The following is a 25,446-nucleotide window of genomic DNA, read 5'->3' on the forward strand; positions in this document are numbered from 1 at the left end:
ATGAATTAGAATAAAAGATCTTAGTGATCTAAATTCATAGGATGAGCTAAGTACTGTCGTGCCCAATCGTTACTAGGTCTGACCAGAATAAAAGGGTGTTTGTTTATTATTGCCGTCTGAGGACATTCTTCTTCCCCTCTGTTGCACTAAGCTGTCTGCAGTTTCTTATGATGCTTAAAAATGGAAACAAGTCTTCATAATTAAAATATTTGTGTAGCTGTTTTGTTTAGTACTTGAATATACTCAACTGTACTAAAGCACAATCGAGAGGTGGTATTTAAATTGTTTGCATCCAATAGAAAAGATACTTAGGAAAAAGGACCCCAAAAAGTGTATGACAACAAAATGGTGCTTATGACAGTGCCCTGAATAATGATGATTAGAGTATTATTTTTGTGGTTTTTCGAGTGCTAAGAAGTGTTCTCATTGTTAGTTGAACCCAATTAAAAATAATGATGCTCTGGCATTTTCCTTTCTGATACAGTTTGGGCTGTAGTGGTTCTCCATGCTCCCCCTTAAAGTTTAGGATATGAATTGGAGTTTAGGAGTTTTTTTCTTGTTAGGTTGGTTGAGTTTTTTCCCCAGATGGGATGTATTAAAGATGTCTCAAAAATGTTAATATATTTGAAATGCAATGCGTTGCACCTCACATGCCATGAGTGTTGAATTGAAGGTCAGAGATTTTTGGAACTATATACATTAACTTACAAAGCTCAGTGTGATAGTAAAATTACCTGAATTCTTTATTCCCACAAAATCCAAAGACTGTTACAGAATTTTACCAATTTTTTGCATTTTCAAAAAATTAGGCTCTATACACCCAGAACTGTGTGGGGATTTTTTTTTCTCCTGCCTCATTACAGTTGAAGAATTTTTTATTTTCTTTATTTAATGTCTGCATGATTTGATGGTTATAAATGTAAAGTAAGAGACAAATTCTGAAGCAACATTTTTTTCCTAGTGATGCTTCAAAAAGTTGTAACTCCTTGCAGTACTACACGGATTACCTGGTTTTGTATGTATAGGTTGGGGAACAAAATTATCTAGTTTCAAGTTTATGAAGTTTTTCAACCTCTGAAATATTTTTCAGTGGACCACCCAAGAACTTGAGAGAAAGCATATATTGCTTATTCTTGATGATGACACAATTTCATAAAAGGAATACTTTAATTCTCCAAAGTTAGTTTCATTGCTTTTGAATGAAGCCTTGGGTTTTTTAAACTGGTCCAGAAAGTCTGAAGACTATTCCATTAAAATTCAATGTGAATTAGAGATAAGACCCATATGTGCCAGGCATTGCTAACAGACAGCCTTTCAGGTGTATGTGTCTTATCCAAAGAAAGCTGTTAACAAGTATCTCCAGCACAGAGGTCCTGTGCTCTGCAGGTAATGAGGAATGCTCTTTGTTCCTGATCATCATGCTCTTGGCAAGCGCCAAACCTTAGAGGGCTGGGATACAGTTCATGCTACAGTAAATGAAGGAAGTCCAAATTTATGCTTAAACTTAATGTCTTTGAAATTTGGTCCATAGGCAGATTATTAGCATATGTAAGTATATATTTCCTCTGCCAATCTTTCTGTAATTTCTCTTAGTCTTTTTGACTAAAAGTACTCTTAAATATATTGCTCAGTGGGTAAATTCCTCCACATAGTTCATTAAATTGAGTGATTTGCTTACTGATAGAACATGTTTCTAGGAATGTGCAATACATTTCTAACTCTGAAATTTCTGGTTAGTATGTGCTTGCTAATTAACAATTAACTGTAGATATTGCAGATGATGGTGACCTTAGGAAATAAGATATTTGCATAATAAATATTGATAAAAGTGCTCTTTTAACAAATCTGCTACAAATTCTCTTGGTTCTGAGGTGGTAATAATTTATAATGATTTTTCTTCTTCAGCTTGCAAGGGAGCATAACAATGATTGCTTTATAAAGAAAGTAGTTGCAACTTCTCTTACTGATATTATAAGCAAGCAACAGTAATATACCTTCAACTCCTTCATTTGCTATACCAATCCCCCTTCACAAAAACGTGTGTGTATCTGTCTATCTATCTATCTATCAATCCATCCATCCATCCATCCATCCATCCATCCATCCATCCATATCTCTTGGCAGCACTGTTTTCCTGCGTCAACCAGTGAGTTCTCCTACAAAGGAGGATATGTGAGATAATACCATCTAGCAAGAGATCATGTTATTATCAGAAGGAAATAGGAACTATTAGTACTTGAGAATATATTAATGGTATAAAAAGTCAAAGATGGATACTGGCTGTGCTGCTCTTGGGAAAACACACAGTATTTGCTGTTAGTTTCAGACTTGAGAGATCATCTTCAATAAGCTATCCACCATTTTAGCTGGTTCCTTAGCCCCTATTGAAGGGATTGGTGTATGCGGGTCAGAAATCTTTTGTGAAACAGATTGACAGAATTCTCAAATACTGGCCCTTTGTAGGACAGATGATTCTAGTCATCATTTGACACTTCTCTTAGAAGTACAGCTTTTTATTGCTTAAGAAGGTCAGAAAATGCAAGTCCTTTTGAAGAAATCTCATTTCATTCGTACTGATGTTTCGGAAGCAAAATAAAAAAATACAACCAATACTAATCCACTGTGGAGTTCCCCTGATTTTTATATAAATTGTGAGTCTGACCTGATGCCTGGCTCCCTAGATATGACCATAGAGCTGCTGTGAGTGGTGATTTCAAGCCTAAACTGCACTTTTCTCTCAGGGCATTGAATTCCTCTATTGTGTGGAGAATGCAAATGGTGAATCTTCATGTTGCAAAGGCAGCTCTTTCCCGTATGTTCTTACCTGGGGTGTTGTTTTTAGGGTGAATAGATACACTCTGTTTTATTTGAATTTTTGACTGTCTTGAAGAAAACCTTCACATCTGAATTTCATTTGCTATTGCAATAGGTGATATTTTTCCTGGGGATTTTGAGTGAATTGTTCTTAGAAAGAGAGTAAGATTCAGCAGTAGTCTCAGAATGGCTTCTCACAGTTATCATCACCAAAAAGTGTATTTCACAGCCTTATTTATCCTTACTTCTTGAGACTAGGAAAAGATAGAGAAAAATGGGAGGAAATTACATATCTTGTTACATCAAATATGCTTTTCCAGGAAGAAATTCAAGAAAAATTTCTTCACTGAAGGAGTGGTTAAACATTGAAGTGGGTTGCTCAGGTAATTGGTGGAGTCAGTATCCCTGGAAGTGTTCAAGAAACAGCTGGATGTGGCACTCAGTGCAGTGGTTTAGTTTACATGGTGATGTTTGATCAAAGGTTGTTCTTGATGACCTGGGAGTTCTTTTCCAATGCTTATGATTCTATGAGTCTGTGTTATAACTGGGAGAAAATTATTACCATGGTTATTTTCTTTTTAGATTTATAGAGCATCTCTTTCTGCCATATCCATATGTTAAATGTAACCCACAGAGGTCTGGTGTCTATAGGATTGTGATCTGTAAATTTAGGAATGGCCTACCATTCTAGCCAGTCCTCCCACAGTTCTGTGGAAGCAGTTAATTGGTACTATGATAAAGGTTTATGACTCTGTGACCTGTTTTATATTTTAAATTCTTAGTAGTTATAAAAGAAAAAAAGGAAACCCATGATATTTCCAAATTAATGATGTAAGAATTGCCGTATCTTAAAACATTGCTTAATGATCTCTTAATTTCTAAAGGAAAAATCCACCATATAAAATTGACTCCAAAACCTCACAGAAGTTTCTATGAGAAATGTGTTATGTTTTGTGTATTTTATGCAGTTTAAAGGAAAAACGTTACAATTGGTAAGAAGCAGAATGGCAAATTCTGCAGTTCAGACGTGCTGCAAATTTTGTAAAATGCATACAATTAACTTAATTCCAATGCAAGAATTAAGGGATTTCCAAAAGGGGCTTTTTCCTGCACTTAATGCAGGCACACTAAAACACAAGTGTAAAAAGAAGGTTTCCAAGTTGTATGCTTCTGAAAAACTTGGACACCAATGGAAATTCAATTATGCATTGGTTTTAAAACTGTTTGCTAAAAAATATTCATTTAGGATAGTAAGAGTGCTGTCAAGTTTCCAGCCCCAAGTAAACTCTCGCATTGTGGACATTATGATGATTTTCTTCCATTCACATACTAAGCAATATGACTAACAGTTGTCATATGGTTTTTCATCTTTTCTGCAGGAGGGGAAAACCACACGTAGTTGAGGTTTTTTTCAGGAGGGCTGTGTGTTTTATTTGTTTGTTTTGTTTGTTTGGTTGTTTTGTTTTGTGTAAATACTCGTTTTGCTTTGTTTTTGTTACGGAATGACAAAATCAAAGGAATGTGTTCTGCACTTGAGGCGGAAGGTAGCCAAGACAGCAATGTGCCTTATTTCCTGTAAGAACATCAGGAAATGCTTCTTGTACCACCACTCACTATGCAGTAGGATTTTTTCTTTGTTTGTTATGTTTTGGCTTTTTTTTTTTTTTAATGAATTTATAAGATCATTACTTGCAGAGGGCTGTGTGGAGCCTAGGGAGCAGAAATGTCCAACGTAGCCATTGCGCTGAAGTTTAATAATCTGTTACATCATCAGGGTGCTGTCTGTGTGATTTTGTGAAGCCGTATTCAAATTCTGTAGAGAAGGTGAATACAAGTTTATATATAATATAAATATATTATATTATATATATTATAAGTTTATTTTGCTGCAGATCTGTGTCTGTGTTCTGCACAAGCTGGAATTATTAGGCACCAAGGGCTTCATAGCAGAGTATATTTACATTTTTCGTGGATCTGTTATGGGAAAATGGGCCTTAATAAGTATTCCAGATGAACATAAGTCCACATAAGTGGATTTAATGATTTTGTGGCTTTAGTCTTCTTAGTTTTGATTGTACTTCATGGAAAATTAAGCCTTTTAATTGTGTCTTTGCAGAACTCAGTTTTCTTAGCAAAAAAAGCCAATCAATTTTACATATATAGTTGTGCCTTTTTTGAAAATGTGTGGTAGCACCCCTTTTTCACTTCTAGCTTCTACAGCTACAATATTAGAAGAAGTTACTGAGTGTTTCAAATAATTTGTGGAAGATCGTTGTGTTGTTATTAGTGTGCTTCCATACACGTGGATGAGGGGCATAATTATTGGACTCCAGCTATTTAGAAGCTGATGGTTTTTGCACTTGTATTGTCAATGAACTTACAAAAACAAACCCCAAAACAAGCAACCCCCCCAAAAAAAGAAAAAAAGGAGGGGTGAGCAGAGACGAGGAAAAGCACCTTCCAAAGTTTAGCCCCCTGGGGCTTTGCACATGCTTCTAAAAGCACAGCTTGTAAGATTGTTTTTTTCTTTTTTGCCCGTGATTTAGTATTGTACTTTTAAGATGTAACCTGGATAATCTTTAAAATTTAATCCAGAACTCTACATTTTTTTTTTTTAACTGCAAACATAATCGACTAATGCATGAAAGGAGATAGAAATACTAATTCCCTGACATTGCATCACAAGCATTGGGTGTGCTCTAGTATGTCCTTGACATTGTTTCAGCCAGGACTGTTAGCTACCAACCAGCCTCTTGCTTCTGAGGTCTCTGACCTAATGCGTCTTTGAGAGGAGTGCTCTTGTTCTTCTAACATGGAAAAAAGAAGCTGAGTTCCTGCTTGCATCAGCACATCCTTATTGTTCTGGCTGCTTTCTCCAGCTCTTTCTGGGTTTTTTTTTAACTCTGTCTGTGAAATTGAGTGAAAAATTTGTCAGGGTTTTGTTTTTATAGAGTGTAGAAGAAAGTGTTGGACCTTGAAAGTTCATACAATCTAAAGTGATGGGGAAAAAAAAGTAGGAACATGCCAGTGATTGCTAGTTAGATTAATATACTCTACTGAGGATTACTGTATTTCCGGAATACTACATTCAATTATATGGAAAAAACAGTTCTTTGTGCATCCCAAATATGTAATTAACTAGCACTTTTATAAGCTTTTGAGACTCTAATCTGATATCTTTAGCATACAGTCCTGTAGACAAGGAAAAAGAGTAAAATATTGATGCTGGATTTTGCCTTGCAAACTTGGCTGACAGTTAATGTTTGCAGAATGTATTTCAGTAAGAGTTTCTATCCTTTCCAGAAGTGAATGACCAGTATACCAAATTAGTAAAGTAGCTTGATCATGAAGTTCAAGCCGAGTAAGAACCCAGCCAGATCCTTGGAATCGTGTAAGGGAACTTTAAAATATGTTATAAAATTATTGTAGCCATCTAAACCAAACTCCAGAAAAGCATTACTATTCAGTTTGTATGTGGTGGAGTCCCAATATTCTGACAAAATCTAGCACTGACATTTTACTTTACTCTTTGTTTACAATAGTCTGGTGTAACATCATACAGATAGCATGCTTTAAATGGCTAACGTGACATTTATTGAGAGTATGTGGCTGAATTCAGTTATTTTCACCTGAGGTTCATTTGATAGCATGAGTAGGACTAGACCATGCAGATGGAATATGTAATATGTAATATGTTGGAAAGGCCAAACAGGGGAACAAACCTGTTAAATACTATAATGACAGTACTACAAAATCAAAAACCTGGAACAAAATACACTCCTAATTATGCATCAGTTGAATCATAGCCTGACTAGTTTTACCTATAGGGCCTCCTCATTTGAGCCAGTGCATTTGTAATCTGTATAATCTGACAATCTAGCCTCCATATAGGCTAGCTTTAGCCAGTGAGAAAATATTTGAGTTTGTGAATTTTGGTATTTGGGGTTTTGTAACAGAGGGTATTATGCTGATGTCCCATCCACCAGCCTTCTTCCTGCCCCCTTGTACTATTTACTTCTTTGGAAAGCTTATTCAAACTGAATAAGGTGAATTCAAACTGAAGTCTTTATATGTTATATAAAGGAATTCTGAAGAAAGTGTTTAATGATTATTATTTCTTAGATTTAAGTATCTGACTAGGTATGAAATCTGCTCTACACGTCGGAAGTCTTTGTTGTTGTTACCCAGGTATTTGTCTTTCTTGGATGTTCCAGGTTACTTTTAAGTTGCTAGAAATCCCATTGTTATTTTGTAAAGAGTGTTGATTTTATTTACTATGGTTGTGGAGCTGATAAAAGTCAATGTATTTGACTCTTTATCAGCTCATGTGAGTGTGAAGACTGCTAATAAAGCACTTTGCAGTGGTAATCCTCTATGCATACACACAGTGAAAAGTCAGCTGTAGCAAAATCTGATTTGATTTATTCATAAAGTGGTTGATAAACAAAATTTGTTGCAGGATAAACATTGCAAACTGATAACTGTCTTTTCAAAGTCAGTTTTTTTGCCAAAATTGGTGACTAGGCATGTAGTTCCCTTCTGAGAGCAAGAACGTGCTTCATGGAAGTAAAGCAAAAGCAGACATGTAGGTCCTTCTGCCTGTCAAAGCTGTTGCAGCACTCCCTCCAACCAGACACAAACAGTAAAGCTGCGGATGTTTTCCTGTGGTCAGAAATTAATCCACTGGCATTCATGGGGATTGAAAAGCACATACATAGTCTAAACATAGGAGCTGGAAGGATTGTGTCTACTTGGCTTGTCTCTAGTGCTCAGGAATCTCAAAAACTAGACGCATCAGACCTTTAGGCAGATTTTATAGCACTGGAACTTTTGAGACTGAATAGCCTGAAGGAACAGCATGCTGGTAAAATTTCTTCTGGAGATCACAGGATCTTTCACATGAACATTGAAGCCACTGGTTCAGTACTGTGGGTCAAGCTCATTCAGACTCCCTTAATTTATCAGAATTACAAAATTCTACTGCCTAGTCTAAAAAAGTTTTGAATAGCCCATAGCTCAGTAAGCTCACAATCTACAAGTTATCAGGAGCAGCCCTCTGTAATGACTTCCTTCTGAATACAGAAGAGGGTTTGGACCTTACATAATATGCCAAATATGCCTGTCCTGTACTATATTGTGTGATTCCATGGAAAAAGAGTAGTCTGGTTTGTTCCAAAAAAAAGGAGGCTGTGGGACACAAGATGTGAGCTTTGAGTTAGATCTAGATCATGAAATTCTTGCTCTTTCAGACGTAAGAGCAAAACTTCCCCTCAGTTCCTGCATTAATGAGGACATGAACAGAACAGGGCAAATGCAATAACCAATCAGGTCTTTTTTTTTTTTTTTTTCTCCTTTGCTATGAGGGGAAGAGAAGGACACATTCAGTTTCTGTAACTGCTGAACACTTCAGGAAGAAGAGAGATTTGTTTTATTGTTTGTTCTCATGTGATTCCCTGATATGATGGTCTGGAGTGACCATGTAAGAATCTGGTTTTGTGGGAGCGGGAGACTCAGGTCTATTGACAACTTTGCTTGTTCTTTAGTTTGAGAAATTTCCAGATTTTTGCATGCTGCTTAAATGAAAAATGTCAAGTAGATTTTGGGATGGCTGCCAGATGAGCAATACTGCATTGAGACTTGTGCAAGGTACATTCAGAAATCCTTCTGGTTTCACATTATGCTGTAATCCAGAATTTTGCTGCAGGAGTTTTTCATGTGAAGAAGAAATTTGACAAGAGACACTGTGTAGTTATAATATACTTATGCATTTGCTGAAAGGGAGCGTGTTATGAAGTCTTTTCAAATTGATGTCTGGTTTGGGAAGAGAAAAATACAGATTACTGTGGCGTATTTAGAGAATGACTTAGTCCTGCTTCCTCGAACATGGTTTGTTGCATAGGTGGGTGTTTGTATAAAGCCATGCCATTCGTTGTTACCCATTTGCGGGCTGTGTGTTACCCACATACAGGCTGTGTGACAGACAGGGTGTGTATTTCTAGTTGACTGCTTAGTCTGACCTTGCTGCTGATCTGATCCTTTTCATGTTTGAGCTTGTGAAAAAGGGTCGTGGCTAAGACCCCTTTCTGTTGGAAAATACACCAATACTTGATAACACAACACGACCAGGTGTACTAGTTTGAAAACAAACCAGTGGGAGTCACCAAGTCAGAATAACAATTTAATGGGGAAATTAAAGAAAAGGAAAAAAAAAAAAAACTAAAAGAAAACACTGGTTCAAACTGACAGAGTCAAGATACAACCTGAGTCCCTGTTAGGCAGGGTGGTGGTAGCAGTCTGGTAGAATGGTGGCTGCAGTCCTCTGAAGCGGTGATCCTGTAGAAAAAGGGTCTGCTCTTCCTCAGAAGGTCCAGTGGTGGCTGTGTAGCTCCTGTCCTCTGGAAATCCAGTAGAAAGGCTTGTCTCTGGTGTTCAGAGTCTCAGATTATATCGGATGGGATGCTTGGTTCCTCCCTCTGGGTGGAGCATCTCACAACGGGGTAATGAGTAATGAGGCAAAGTGTTGATTGGGCTCATTAACAGAAGATAGTGTGGAGGGAGTTATCTCTGAGTCATGCAGCAGGACAATGATGGGTAATTAACAGAAAGATGGTCTGGGGGGAGGAGGCAAGGAAACACTGCCCCACCTGATTTCAACAGCTCATGAGGATGGTAATAGAATACACTGCAACCCAGGACACCAGGAAAACCCCTTTGGCCCTTAAATCCTCCAAATACTCCTTGCATTGGCCTTGCAAAGTGTGTTGATGTATTGAGTTGCTAAGGCATAGCTCAGCCAAGAGCAGCTCTATCTTCACTGGGATTTGGCTTCAGTTTGGCCCACCTTTTCTGCACAGGGAGACTTTTTTTTTCTTTTTTCCTTTTTTTTTTTTCCCCCCCCCCATCAGGCTTATTTATTTGAACGTGATTTCGTTGCTCTAAATCTTTCCTACTTCCATGCACTTACTCTTGTCCAGAAGGACTCAGTAGTGCTGGGGCCTCCACCCACCTTTGTTTTTTAGGTGAACTCTGATTTTTAAAAAGAGACAGGAAATTGTGCTCTTTTCCTTTGGTTTGACTGACAGTGAAAAAGAAGTGTCCTTGCTGTCTGAAAGAATAGATGAAAAACAATATCTGGATGTCAGCCATCCCTTTGGAAAATGAGACAAGCTTTATGGTGCTTCCAGAAGGGATCCTGTGTCCTGTATTCCTCCTTGGAACTTTTTGCATCTGGAAGTTTCCACCCTCAGGTGTGACAGTTCTGTGCACTAAGGCCTTGTCATACTGTCATTAACACTGAATGGAGGCACCTCTAGAAGGCTTTCCTTTTGCAATGGATGTTGTATTTCTGTTTTATATGGATGCCTGTCCACTCAGGGATCAGAAGGATAGTGTGCAATATTTTGCATGTTGTCAGACTTCTGTTTACTCATAATAGTCCTGGATGCTGAGTTTCCTTACACAGAGAGTAAAATATGATGTGTGCTTGTTGTGCTTTGTAGATAATGACAGAGACTACCAAGGAGAAAAGATGTTCCCTAATACCAAATTAGTTTCTCTCATGTTAATGTTTGAGCTCGTGTTGTTCAGCTGATTTATCTATTACAAAAGGGAGCTCAGTTTTTTTTGATGACTTGTATTTCAAAAGCTGCTGCTTTGAACTGGTCATTGAGAGAGGGCTTATAAAATCATGGGCAAGATTTTTTCTGTAGTTTTTGCGTGATAGATATAACCCCACTATTCCAGACTTAGAACAGATTTTTCAAAAAACCACGTAAATAATAGGAAAATATCAACTATGTAGTGAGCAGTATCCCGTGTTGGTCATTGATGAGTTATATTTGTCACAGAAATGATAGTGACAATATTAGTACTGACACTGTATTTTGGATTTGTGCTGTTCTGCACATTTGTTGCTGGCAATTCTGGTGAAGTAGAGTATTAATGGAAAGGAAATTCCATAAAAATAATGCTAAAAGTAGGATTAAAATATATCATAACACCCAACAAATGCTGGTCTTCTCATAAACATTAAATCTTTTTGTTTGTTGGACCCAAAGTGATTTTCTCTTTAAATGAAAATGTATCAGACTGTTACCTAAATGTTTGCACTGGGTTTGCTCCGTAAAAGCCCAATATATTTAGGATACTTTTTGACATATCTTTTTGTTACCTCTCTCTAGCCAAATGAACCACAGTTTTGCTCTTTCTTTCAGATTTTCGGGAAGGTAGGAAGCTGTTTCTGCCCATAACACAAAGCGTATGGGCTGGATAAGTGTTTGGAGTGTAGGCAGTGAGGTTCCAGTGCTTTCACAGTGCTTCCAGTGATTTGGAGGACATGAGTGGTAGGAACAGGAAAACAGTATCAAAACAAAACAAGCCAAATTATAGTCAGCAAACAGGATGATAAACTTCCTGGAAGGTTTTAGTTTATTGCTCAAGTTGATGTAAGTTGATAAGTCCAGTTGTGCATTTTTTCGAGCTCTTCTTTTTAACAAGAGCAGTGAATTCAACAGTACATACTTCTGCTTCACCATTTAGTTGCTGGAATTTATTTTCTGACAAACGTAGCTGTCTGTTTTAGTTGTATATTTATTCTTTTAGTTAGTTGCAGTCTGTAGCAAACTTGAAAAGTCAAGACTAGCACTTAGTTCCATAATTCAGTCAAAGATATTTTAAGGATGTGGACTGCTGCTGCTATGTAATTGGCCATACTATTTTAGGACAGAAGGTTAAGGTCAAATCCCTTGTGAATGATGGTTTTGTTTATCTATAGAGATAGCATCCATTCTGTAAATTATTGCACTGCAGTCTTCACAGTAGAAAAGGCTAGAAAAATATTTTGAAATGAAACTCCGTTTCTTCTAAAAAAAGCCTGTGGAAAGTTTCTAACTGTGTATTTGGCAACCTCCCTCTGTTCTTATCCCAGTTTCTTCCACATGCTGCTGGAAAAAATCAAAGTTTAGCAATTAGTAATTTTTAACAGGCAGTTTGGTGAAAGTAAGATAAAGCCTGAAAGACCAAGCAATCTGCTTTTCTTTTTTCTTCCTTCTGATAGAATTTCATACTGTTAGTGTAGTGTCTGCTTCATCTGTATGTGTGAAGTATTAATTACTCTTCTAGGCTTGTGCTTCGTAATTTAAAGTGAACCCATCTTCCTGCAAGTTTTTCTTCCTTATGTTTTGATATAATTGTGAAAACTGAGCATCTGGAATAGTGTTAGTCGAGAGCATCTTGCACTGACCTCACTGCTTGCTTTCCTCCCTGCTGCTGATCATTCCTACAAGCAGGATCTAAGGGAAGAAGAAAGATGAAGATGCTTCTATCTCCTGATAGAAACATGTAGAGACTGAAGACTTTCAAACTTGATCTTGATGTTGGGTCTCTTCCTAAAGCTACTCCATAGCCGTGGATCTGCTCCTGAAGCTATTTTGCCTTCATTTCCAAGCCATCTCTACCAGTACATTCATGTACTGCCACGGCTAAGATGGGTTGTGCCACCCATAACCTGTTCCTTAAAAAGGGTAAATCAGGCTTCCTAGTGGAGAGGCAGCATCTTGTAGTCAAGAAATGAGTCTGTGATCGCAGTAGCTTTTATCATTGCCCAACAGATGAGCCTCTGCATGGCTCACTGTCTGCAAGTGCAATGACTTTGGCTGGCCCCCATATGGCAAGTTATAGCAGTCTATTATGGACACAAGGAAAACCTGCAGAGACGTCATTTCCTCATCCAGAGGAAGCATAGACTGTAGGATCCAGAACTACTAAAGATGCTGGAAAACAATACTTGGTATTTATTTATGGTTTCTTGATTTCCCAGTACCACTAACACCATTGTTCCTTTGTGTTGTTCTTAGAAATCTGGTATCTGGAACTTTGAATTGTTTAGACAATTCTTTTTTTACTTTGGAGAATAGGAACTGAAAGTATGTTGCTCACAGCAAATTCATGAATGAAATAAAAAATATTAATAAAAAAAATGTTCCAGATCCTTGTGTAACCTTATGTGGAAAGACTCAGTGAGACTTCAGTCTGTGGAATCAACGTGGGTGTTTTGGTAAACAGCAGTGTGTCGTGGTATGAGTGGTATTCAGTGCTGTCAAACTCTGGTTGAGTATTAACAGATGGCGTCTGCCACCAGTGTGCTCTGTTTGTGCTTGTCTGCAGTTATGGTGCAGGTGGTTTGGTGAGGAGGGTGATTTCCATGATGCTGTGACTGCTGAATATTCTCTTTTTAATTTAAACAGTGGCCCTACAGACTGTCCCCGTGGACTGACTGAGAGTGACAGTCTTCTTGTGCTATTTTTACAGGTTTATATCTAAAAAAAATCCCTAATTCTCTCAGCTTCAACCAGAAGATGATTTAAAGCTTTTGATTACAGCCTAAAACAATGAGGCTCTTATTTCAGGTAAAGGTAATAATGAGCAGTCTCATCTGAGGGTCCCAGCATTTGAACAAAAAATGTAATTAAGAAGGCAAAGAAAATGATATTTTAATCAGGTTTTGTCTTCTGTTTCCCTATAAAAACTAATGAAAAGAGCAAGAACAGACATGCAGTTTGAGTTCCTGAGGAACACATGCTTCACAGACAGAGAAGCGTGTTGTGCAATTATGCTGGGAACTCATCAAAACCAAAGACAGGACGCAGACCTACATAAGACAAAAGAAGGAGCCTGTGCTTGACTAGCAAAAGGGGAAAAGAAAGGACCAGTGAGAGAAGGATAACCTGTGAGTGAGTGAGGGGTTATTTCTCCCTAGCATTCATGTAGAATCCTGGTCCATATTTCTTGGAATTAGGAATTTTTTTTGACAGTAAGGCAATCCAGCTAATGTGGATAAATTCAAATGTTTTGGCTTTATACCTACAGGTCTCTTCTGGATGTTAAGATGCTCTGTTTAGTTTTCTAATATCATATCCTTGGTGATCATTGTATCCTTCAAGATATGGAACCTCTTTGATGGATGTAAATGGTGATTAGCATGTAAATATCCTGTGGTGTAATTAATGTTCAGTGGATGTACAGATGTAGATGTGTAGATATTTCCTTTATGTAGAGCATAAATAAAAAAGAGAGCTGATTTTTAGCTAATTTTTTTTACCATATCAAGCCAATTAAAAAAAAAAAAAAAAGATGAACTATTCTTTGAATTTGCACAGTTGTAGCATCCCGTGAATCAAATACAGTCTAAAAAAATATTATTAATGATTGCTTTTCCATGGAAATTGACTCAAAACCATATAGGCAGATGGAAATTCATGAGACCAGTTCAGGGCAGGCAATAGAGACATATAGCAAGCTTTTGTTTTTATGAAGCTGTGTGTTAAATAATTTAAATTTTTGTTATTGTATTCTTTTTTGAATGAAGACAACTAATATTTACATCTAATTTTCAGAAACCAGTAGTTTTCTCCTTTATTTATTTTATTATTTGTATAATAAATAAAAATTCTGGTTCAAACTGAAAAACATGAAATACTTAAAACATACTGCAGTGTTTATTAAATGATGGTTGCATGGACTGAGGCACTGTTGCATGTGAGTCTATCTAAATGTTTAAATTTAGATAATAGGAATTATCTAAAGCAATAGCAATAGGAATTATCTGAGATATAAGTTTCCTTATGTAGGGAAGCATTCTGATTGCTACTGATTGGGGAAGACCTTAAATGGGATGTTTCAGCTTTTCCTTCTGTGATCAGGAGAGAGCACTTTATAGAAGTTCTCTACTCACCACAGCTTCCCTGCAGGCTTTGCAAAGAATTGAAATTGAGTAAGAAAAGTGCTGTTTCATATTCTTCCCTCCTTCGTGTTTTTCTTGGCACCAGTGTGCAAGTACAAATGGCAGCCAGAATTGGCACTGAATGGTATTTGAGAGTACATTTTATTTATACAACTCTGAAAATAAAAATTGTAGAACTCTCAAGCATTCTAATTCCTAATTAGCATCTAGCCATATTAAAAATTAAACAAATTCATAATTAAGGACTGTGCATTCCAGTATTAGAAAAAAAAAAGTATTTGCTGTGTTGAAAACTGAGCATGTAAAAAGGGGTTGGTGGGCTTCCACTATGATTGCCTGTCAGTAGTTTCAAGTTTTCTCAGTTTATAGGTAAAATTGTTTGTTTGTTGGTTGTTTTTCTTTTTTTTTAATAAGCTACCTTAATAACGAAGGACCAAATAATTTGTTTTCATTGGTGCTGAGTCAACTTTCCTCCCTTATTCAGATGCAAAAGGAATTAATATTTAAATTTAAATTCTGAAAGTGGAGATGTGATATGTTATTTCAGGTTTCCTCTTCATAATGAGTGATAAAGATTATGGCTCTCTTTATTCTGGTGGGTATTTTTGATTCAAACTTTTCTTCAAACATGTTAATGTACTTTAGAAAGATATAGACAACGAACAGAGGACTTTCTTGCAATATTTTTTTAGATTTCTAACTATTATTTCTCAAATTGAATCAGAAAATCTAAAAAAATTTTTTGGAGCGGCGACTGGTGACAAATGTGTTTCTTATCTTGACCTTCCATGTGTTTCTCATCTTTCACACTTTCTGAAATTACTGATTTGCTAATAGAAATAAAATTTGATGTGTAGAATTAAAGAGTTGTCTCAAAAATACTTTGGAAATGTTGAATTCTTCTTAATTGGTGTTCTCCAACTAAAGGAAAAAGGGAAAATAATTAGTTTGTGGATCAAAATTAAATGAAAATTCAAGATTTTTTCCAAATTGAATAGAATAAGAAGATATGTTTGCATAAAAGAAGCAGAAACTATAGTATGAAGTATAAAGGTTTCAAACATATGAATTCTTTTCTAATTATGGTTGCAATATAGTGGGAACATACTGTTACTTCCAGATGTACACTTGTTCTGAGGTTTCCTAGATTCTTGTTTTGGTTTGGTGATAGTTGACAGAGCTGAAATCACTGAGATTTCCTAATGAGAACCTAGTGTTCTGTAAGTTCAGGAAACTGCTGACTTTTATGAGAGGCAAGCTGTAATGGTAGACGTCATTTCTTTTCCATTCCAACTTGAATGATGCAGGATCAGTTGTGTGATTAGCAGTACATTATTCACTTAATAACATTCATCAACAGGACCATATGATGTATTGCCACAGAGAATTCCACATACACGTGAATGTTTTTTAATACAGAGTATCATTTCCTTCAAAAATTCTTCAAAATACAGTTAAGAGGAATCTTGGCATGCTGGAAGTATTTTGTTTATTGATATGGATGCCTCTTGTTTGGTTAGTTTGTTTGTTGCAATCCCAGCAGACTGTTCAGAAATTCACAGGGGCCAGGCAAATCCCTTTTTTTGCCTTCCAGAACCTCTCTTGATGATGCTGAGAATGGAATCTAACCTGTTTGTGTTTTTAATGGGATAAAGTCTTGGTAAGCAGCAACCCATATTACATAAAATATTTGGCAAAAAATATTAGACATACTGCCTTCTGCTCATCTTGCAGGTGGGGGTATATTACTTATGCCAGTGTATGGCCTTTTGCTAAAGCTCTGGTTCAACTATATTTTAATTAAGCAAAAATGTAGGTGATCTTCTAGCAGTTTTCTGCGTGTGGCATCAGATCACAGCAGCGTGTGTGAACCAGCCAGACATCTGGCCTCTGGCATGGTGAGATTTGGAATGATCTTAGTGAGCATGCGAGTGCCTCCATCGTTACTCATCAACCAAACTTCTGTGGACCAGAAAGAGTTTAGCTAGTCCTCAGAAGAACAGGTTCCCAAAATAAGGATACTAGATATGGGTGACAGGATTCTTGACATCAGGGAAGAAAACGAATAGGTGTCTTCTGAACTGGGCCAGGAAAAGGTTGTACTAAATCTATTTGAGAATGGCTTCAGTACAAGGAAGAGGGTGGAGACATTGGACTTCCTGCCTGGCTGTGTGGAACTGGACTTTAGCTATAAATCTCTTACTTTCATCTGTAGTGGAGCTGAAAGGAAGGAAGGGATCAAAAGTGAAAGCTCAGGTGATTTTAGAGGTGGGGAACATGAGTTTAGGGGGCATTTCCTCATCAAAGGAGGGAACTGACTTAGAAGTCTCACAGGGCATGAAAGAAAGAGCAAGATGTGCAGTAAAAAGTTGAAAAATATTTTCAGTGACCACGAAATGCAGAAATGGTGATTGAGATACAGAAGAGGATGAGGAAAGGTTTTTTTGCTCTACTCTTAGAAGAAGCTTTCTGATATGATGGAGAAAAAAAAAAAATTATACATGATGGAGGGTGGGTTAAGATTATCCCAAAATGTGTCATCATGTTCATCATGTATGAGAAGATTATGAAGATATGTATTTCTTCAAAGCAGTCATTTCTGTATGTGTGTGTGTACTTATGAATTCGTGTTTACTTTAAGGAAAGAAGTCAGGGATACTGTTTCAGGCAGACTGATGCCCCTTAGGCTCAGATGAATGGAGAAGTGGATTGTTTGGTAAGTTGTGAAAAGAAATTACCACTAGAATGGAAAACATTGCAGATGTTGTCCATCAATTCCCCTGTACTTACAGGCATCAGAATATGAAGCCAGCTTTGAAAGTAGCTCTAGGTACAGCAGGGAGAAGGAATGTATCTGACCTTGGCTGATGCTCTCGCTGCTGGTTATGATTCATCCAGTCCTGCAGGCAAGATGGGAGAAACAGGTGGTGCCTCAGCTGGTGAATCGCTGGAGAGAGAAGAAGAGTCTTTTGTTCAGTAGCAGAAGCCAGCCTGAGCAGCTACTGGCACTGCTGCTGGCACAGGTTAATGGGAAGAGGAGGGTAAGAACACAGTGTTTGCCACAGCTGCTATTGCTGCTGGAGTCTTCTCTATTGATTTTTTTGTTTTGCCTCCTTGTGTCAAAATCAAACAAAAGTGTTTCAACAAAACTGGCTTGGTGTTCTTCTGGGACTTGGAACCTGATGTGCATTAATTCGAGTGTGCAAAACTGCTGTGCTAAATACTACCTTGATGCCTGTGAGCTGAATTAGCCACTGTAGGCTAGTCAGCTATGATAGCAGTTTTCTTTCCAAGGATAGATCTCCATGTTCTCTCTAGGATCATTTGGAATATTGTGAAAAGACCAAAATATTTTCCATCATGCAGATGCCTATAGTTACACTGAAAATGTAAAGAGAGAAAAAAGACGCTACAAGTATTTTAGATTTGTGTTTCTAAATTTGTGAAGATGAGGCTATTATCATAGACACAAAAAGTTTGTGTAAAAATATGAACATTTCCTTATTGGGGCTTATTTTATAGGATTTTATCTTTACACTGTGCAAAATCAAATTCTATTCAATTTTAATGTGTGTAACAGCTAGCTAGCTTTATTCAGCAGTCTTTATGGTAAGTTGGGCACTTCAGTTGAACTGGTTTTCCTGAAGTAAAAATGTGCAGGAAATCACCTTATTAAAAACATGTATGTTTTTTGCAGTCCACCTTGGTTTTGTTTATGACGGTGTAGATTTAAGGGTAGAAACACTGTTACAAGAATTCTGAGGGGATAAATAAGTAACTATTTAAAAATTCTTTTTTTCAGATAAAACCCAGTATTTATTTTTAGGCTTAATACTAAGTCGGATTATTGCTTTCAGAAAGATAGTTTACATATATTTTGTGATCCAGGAGCTTTGACATAATTTCTGGACTTTTTATCTGTAAAGAAGGCAAAAAAATCTTTGTGCCCTAGAGTCTTCTGCAGGCAGAGTTCTTTGTTTTCCCTGATTTCATTCCAGATGTCAGAGAAGTCATTTGTGCTGTTGGCAGCTCCTTGTGCTATCTCTAGCAGTGGTAGGTTTTTGTTTTGATTTTTTTCAACAACACACAGTGCAACCATCAAGAAAAAAACCGCCACCAAACAACAAACAATGGTACTCTTATTTTGATAAGACCAGAAGTCAAAATCCCCATAACAGGAACCTAGTGTATGTTCTCTGTAAAAAAATGCTGCCTCACAAAATGGCAGCTGATCAGCAGACAGGCAAAAACATTAGTACTTATCTGTTATAATGAAAAAATTCTTTTATAATTCTTTGAATTTGGATTTTCAATGCTTTATGTTTTAATTTTCACGCCCATTGCTTTCTCTATTGTATTACTGCAATGTCAGGCAAAGGGTAAAAGAATTAGAACAGGGAATAGTACAGAAAGTATGTAACAGTTTCCAGGTAATATGAAAAACGTGTAATAATCTTCATTGATATTATTAGCATGGAATCATCTCCATATGATTCTTTACCACATTTCTCAAAGGTAGAGGTGAATTACTGTTCTCTGTACCACCACGGTACAGGGACCCTGAGTCATAGCCAAAAATAGAGGCATTTATGTTCCCAATAGGAGCTGAATGGAGGCAGAAAACTTCAGCACTAAGCTGTTATCTTATGTATTTCATATGTAGTTGCTCCCCTGTTCAAAGGACTTAGTTGGAACACCATGTTCTGGTCTGCAAGTTTGTCAGACTTGGAAAGATCATAAAATTTCTTACAAGGTGATTCTTCATATTTAGAATTTTATCAGCATTTTGAGACATTTCTTCCCCAAAGCAGGTATGCACTGATCATGCAGATGCCATTTTGTGTTAACGAAGTTTCCAGAAGGATGCTTTAGAAAGTTTAGGTTTGTAGTTTGAAAGCCAAACTTCGTGGAGGCAGGGACTGTGGCACTCTGAGTGACTCCTGGAGTGACGGAGTTTTCCATAAACAGTTCTAAAAATTGGCAAACAAAACTGGATGGGTTTTTTAATATAGGTAACAAACATCCTCTTCTATATTTGCTCTTCATCTGATCTTTAAAATTTAGACTGCTCTTTATGGCACCCAGCCAAGTTGCTGCTCTGAAATGTTGCGTGGAGATCTCTTAAAAGAGAAATTATCAAAAGTCCAGCTGGCAGAGAGTGCCAGGAATTGCCATTTGCTGTGCTGCAGGGTTGAATCCCTATACTATAGCAGGGTGGATAGAATGCTGGTGGCACAAGGTGAAAATCTGGAGAATTACATTCTGTTTTTGCCATATGTCTTTCCTGTTACTTGAGAAAACTAAGAACTGAAAGGCAGCTAAGGGAGACTCTGGAATCCACTTGAAAAGTTTTGAGAAAGTTGAGGATCCTTGTCTAGGTGCCATTGGTCTGGGATCCTGGAGTGCGCTGAGATGTTTGTTATTCTCTGTGTCATAGTGCTATGAAGCTTCTACACGAATGTAGATGAATATTGAAGTAACCTCAGCAAGATGTAATGTATACTCCAGTAAACAAAGACGAGTCATGATTTACTGACATGTATGTTTGATGAAATTGTATTAAGTTTGAACTGATTTTTCAGTTTGGTGATTTTTGTTGTTTTTTTGTAAGCATGGGAATCATGTATAACAATTGATTCCTATAGCTGTTTGTTCAGTCCAGGAGCAGGATCTATTCCACTGCGTCCTTGCAGTTTGCAATTGCTTTGCTCCTTCATATAATGTGGTGCTCAGTAATGAGTCTGGACTTGAGGTCTCATACTTGAAGTAATGGTAGAAGTTTTAGAAGCAACTCAGTGTTATTTTAGAGGAGTTTCTGACTTCTTGGTTCGGTGTTTTTATTTTTTTGTGTGAGTCCAGTTCCTTAGTGAATTGTAAATTGGCTGAGATTTCCATTCTACTTTTATTTAACAGGTATATTATTTTCTATGGTTAATAATAGTTCATTCAGTGTATCTTCAAAAGCTTATATAATTTTTTTAGTTTCTGCCCATCCTTATATATTTTACTTTTAAAGTCTGTAATTTCTGTGCTGGGGATCTCCTTACTGTTGTGTCTGCAAATTACCTGCTTTTTCTCTGTTTACTAATTTTTGCAGAAATGCTCATGGTTGTCCTCGGTTGATGCTTAAGTAATTCTGGAGATTTTTTGAGTAGTCAGCCCTCTCTGAGACCTGTATGTTCATGCAAGTTCAGGGACATTAGTCTTTTCATAGTTGCAGTGCTGGATTGAGGTTATTTTACACTGTAAAAAAAGCAGTTACTTCTCCATCCTCCTGCCTGATGATGGTTGTCCATTCTCCCTAGCAAAGTACTAGTGCAGAGGTGTTATGTTTGTGGAGCCTGTGGTGACTCTGTGCTCCAGGAAGGGAGCTGCTAAGGGGATTTACATCTTGGAAACCTGGGCTTCATCAGTGTTTTGCATTACTCACTCCACAGCAGGGGAAGTCTGCCGGAGATTGGTCTTGGTGGCACATGAATGGAGGTAGAGACCTCCATCCCTACCTGCATTCCCCTGAATTCTCTTAACACTACTCTTCTAGAAAATGTGAGATTATTCCAATTATTTTGCAATATGTGCAGCTTTGTAGAACTTCATGTAAGTGCTTAAAATATTCAAATTGTCACATGCATTGATTTTTGAGACATGGTGTTACGATTTTTTTCAGGAAGCAAATCTGCATTGATAGAGACAACAGTGGAACTGTGAGCAACCTGATCTAGGGAGGTGTCCCTGTCCATGGCAGGGGGACTGGGACCAGATGGTCTTTAAGGTCCCTTTCAACCCAGGTCATTCTATGATTCTATGAACAGGTGACAAATCTTAGGGAAAAACTGGCCTCATGATTACACTACTCCTGCAGAAAGAGTACAGCAAAATATTGCATGGGCTTGCACAAAGTTGCAGGAAGGGACTGAAGTTGTCCCAGGCCTAATTAGTGGTTTGTGTCTGGGTTCTGCAGAAGTTTGGATTTTCCTGGATTTATTTTCTGATAACCTCTGCAGTTGTGATGTCTGGGACAGTGCTGCTTGGACAACTGTTTATTACAGCTGATATATTCTCTTCTTGACCTCATAACTCCCATCTAGTATCTTGAATCACTTGGGAATAACTAATGCCTCATCTCTCAATTCCTTCTCAGTTTCACCATCAGCCAGCTTAATGTTCACCTTCCTTTACAATTACAGGAAATGAAGATCTTCTGAGATAATATGAGTGCAGATGAGCAGTATGTTTGGTCTATGGGGAAATAATGTGAGCAAAGAGAAGTTACAGATAGTAAAAATAGATGTGAGTTTCAGAGGTTGTATAATTCTTTTTTCCTCTTCGATTCTGAAGCATATTTAATGGTGTTGCATGGCTTAGGGTAAACTTCCAAAATTTAACTAAGAGTCATGCAGGCTTTCACTCTTTGTGTGATTGGTTGTACAGATAATGCACACAGCAAATTTGCCATAACCTCTGGGGATATTCATAGCAAGGAATGATATAAAGGGCTGTCGTCCACCATCAGTTAACTGCTGTAAATGAGTTAATCACATTTTTTTATCACCAGTAAAACATTAAAAAGAAAGCAGAAATAGTCAGGAAAAAGACAGGTTTAATGAACTAGAAAATCTACATCATTGTAGAGAGCGATAGGAAACATACAGTGTTCTGGCAGTATTCCAAACTTAATTCGGTTTATGTCCTGGATAACTAGATTTGACTCTTAAGTAATAAAAATGTGTAATGCTAGTTACAGAGTCCTCTTCAGCAGAGAAAGGAACACTGCTTGGGAATGAAAATGTTTAAGTCCCAGCAGAGGGCAAAAAGGGTTGCTGTGACTGCTGTCTTTCCACACAGGGGTTATTTATTGCCTCTTTTATGGAATTTGTACCACGCCAGAATTTAGATGAGCTCATGTACAGTGTACAATGCACAGTTACTCAGAGCTAAATGGTTATGAAAGACATGACATTTGTGCACTTGTGGTGCCAGGTTTTAATGACTGAAGAATATGCATGTCTGTGTGAAGAATTATCACTGTACGATTTTAGTCTACAGTGTGTAGACATTTTTTAGAACATACCAATATCTTTGTAATGAGATGAATTAATAAAAATTAATTCTGTTTTTTGTACTTGAGATATTTGTTTCTTTAGGAATTACTTACTGTACACATCTTCTTTTTGTCTCCAGTCCTTGAATGTAAGCTAAAAGAAAACTTAGCATTTTGGTATTTCATTGGTGGTATTACTAACTTCTCATTTGATCCCTGGAGTTCAGATTCTTGGGGAGGGAAGAAGGAAGAGTTTTCATTAAGCAAAACCAGGTGCAGCTGACTGTTCTCTAAGCCAATTTACTTTAAAATAAATTTGATTAGTAATACATCTGAAATCTGACTTTTGGTTGCTACAGTAGAAGTTACATGACATGATAGTATCTCCTGATTAGTTTAATTTGGAAATTAGCAGCTTATTTTGGCTTGTCTTATAGTCAATTTGTAAAGTAATGGAGTGAGATTTTGAAAATTAATACATTTCCCTCTTGCTTGATTGTAATATGAGTGCAGGGTGGAAGTGGTACTTCAAGATAATGTTCAGTTTCTCAGCTTCATTAATATTTTACTCTTTTTACCACTATGTAGATAGGTTTTTCTGTCATGTTAGAACAACAGGACTACTAAATGCTTTATAAATGCTTGTTTTGGGTTCTGAATAATATTCTGATGTGGCTCTATATCCAGTTTGGGAAACAAATTAAAGCATAACATGGCAGAAGTTGTTCAAGTCTTCCTGAAATGTTTCCTTATTTGTCTTGTTTCATGCAGGCTTTTCTTCACCGAATGATCCAATGTGCTGCAGCCAAAGTGGATAAAAATGTCACAGAAGAGACAGTTAAGGTTAGTCTCCTGATTACATTTTTCTTCTGTTTTGTAGCTGATGTTTCACTTATGTATGTTTTATTCTTTTGCAGATGTTGTTTTCAAATATTGAAGATATTCTTGCAGTTCACAAAAACTTCCTGTCCCTTGTGGAGGATTGTTTACAGCCAGAACCTAATGCACAGCATGAAGTTGGAACCTGCTTTCTGAATTATGTATGCTATCTTTTATTTCAGCCTTTTTCTCATGTCTTTCTTTTATTTTTCACCTTTATTAATTACTGTCATGATGATAAGTATACCTAGTCATGAAGACTAAATATGACTTGATTGCATAATGAAGAGTACTTTGAAGTTCATCTCTTGGTTACCATCATGTCAAAAAAACCCCCAAAAAGTAGATGGGAGGAGAGTGAAGAAAGAACATATTAAATGACAAACTTTTGTTGTTTCATCATTTCTATATTCACCAAATTAGCTCAGGCTGGCAAACTGAGCCCTGCAACTTGGGTGAAGCTGTGCCTATGCATTAGATGGAGGTACAAGGTTGCACGCAACAACAAAAGTAGTACTATCCTTTTATTCCCCCTTAGAGCTGTGGAAAAATGTGAACATTTAGTAAAGAGTTGCATATACTGGATAAAATACCTCCATGGTTCTGGATTGTGAAGCTATTTTATGTCCTGTAATAATTGGTTTCTAGGAGTATTATTTTTTCCTGTTGGAGCAAAACAAGGATGTTACTGTTACAGAGATTTACAAAATGAGAATAAATTAGTTTACTTTCGGTTGTAGACCTAACAAAAAGTCTAGGTTTCACTGTTATCTGTGGTTAGAGTCCCATTTGTTTGTTTGTTAAATCTTTTGACTATTCATTGTGGGAGGAGAAATCTATTAAGGGTTAGTGGAAACAATTCACAGAAGTTGAGTAACATCAGTTTTTAACTCTGCAGAAAAGTGGATCATATTTGAAAATAACTGTTTGCAGACAAATTGGTTAATAATGTCAGCAAATTAGCTACTCATTTTGCATTTTCTTCATGTATGTTTTTATCCTGTGTGTTTATGGTAGCTCTGTGGTAGAAATATTTCAGCTAAACCTTATGAATTTCAACAAAGACAAATATGAGGTCTTGCACCTGGGAGAACATAATCCAGGAGTTCATCACAGGCTGGGATCTACCTAGCTGGGGATCAGCTCTGTGGGAAGGGACCTCAGTGTCCTGATGGACCACCAGCTCAATATGAGTGAACAGTGGGCTGCTGTGACAAAAAAAAATAAAGCCAAGGGGATGATGGGTTGCATCAGCAAGGGCATCACCAGCAGAGATAAAGAAATCATTATCATTGTCTGTTCAGTGCTTGTTAGGCCACCGCTGGAATTCTGTGTTCAGTTGCGGTCCCTGCTATACAAAAGAGATGTGGACAGTCTGGACAGGGTTAAGAGAAGAGCCTGTGGCTGCCTGAGAGAACTGGGTTTGTTCAGACTTGAGAAAAAAAGGCTTACTGGAGACTTCATCACTATGTTCCAGTATTTAAAGGCTGTGTACAAAGATGGAGACTCCCATTTTACAGAGTCACATGGATGATATGAGGGGTAATGGGCACAAGTTTCTCCTGGGGAAATTCCAGTTGGACACAAGAGAAAAAATTTTCACAGTGAGAACAGTCAGCCATTGGAATAATCTCTCCAGGGAAGTGGTGGATTTGTCAACATTGGGCTCACTCAAGATGAGACTGGACAGGGTTTTGGGTCATCTTGTCTAGACTGTGCTTTTGCCAAGAAAGGTTGGACCAGATGATCCTTGGGGATCCCCTTCAACCTTCTATTCTATGAATCTATGTTTGAAATTCCCAAGTGGTGCTTCCAGACTGTTCATAATTTGAGGCTAGACCTCAAATAATAAATGTATGAAGAAGAGCTGACTTTCTAGAATGAAGGCTGTATTAGCTATTCAGCTTTGCAAAGTGTTAATTCCATGTTTTATTAATTAAAAGAAAATCAAAATGACAAGTGGAAAACAGTG

The 25,446-nt window shown here is 37.2% G+C and overlaps 1 protein-coding gene across 1 annotated transcript in view; it reads left to right on the forward strand.

The window, feature by feature from the left end:
- Nucleotides 1–25,446, forward strand: part of PREX2 (phosphatidylinositol-3,4,5-trisphosphate dependent Rac exchange factor 2) — a gene marked incomplete at its 5' end in the record, with an annotated part of 168,845 nt that overhangs the window by 21,173 nt on the left and 122,226 nt on the right. The window contains 2 exons of the mRNA XM_082303291.1: nucleotides 23,367–23,438; nucleotides 23,513–23,635. Coding sequence (XP_082159417.1) covers nucleotides 23,367–23,438; nucleotides 23,513–23,635 — 195 coding nt within the window. The remainder of the gene's footprint in view (nucleotides 1–23,366; nucleotides 23,439–23,512; nucleotides 23,636–25,446) is intronic.

Source organism: Coloeus monedula (genome assembly GCF_965178545.1).
Source record: "Coloeus monedula genome assembly, chromosome: 1".
In the NCBI taxonomy this organism is placed as follows: Eukaryota; Metazoa; Chordata; class Aves; order Passeriformes; family Corvidae; genus Coloeus; species Coloeus monedula.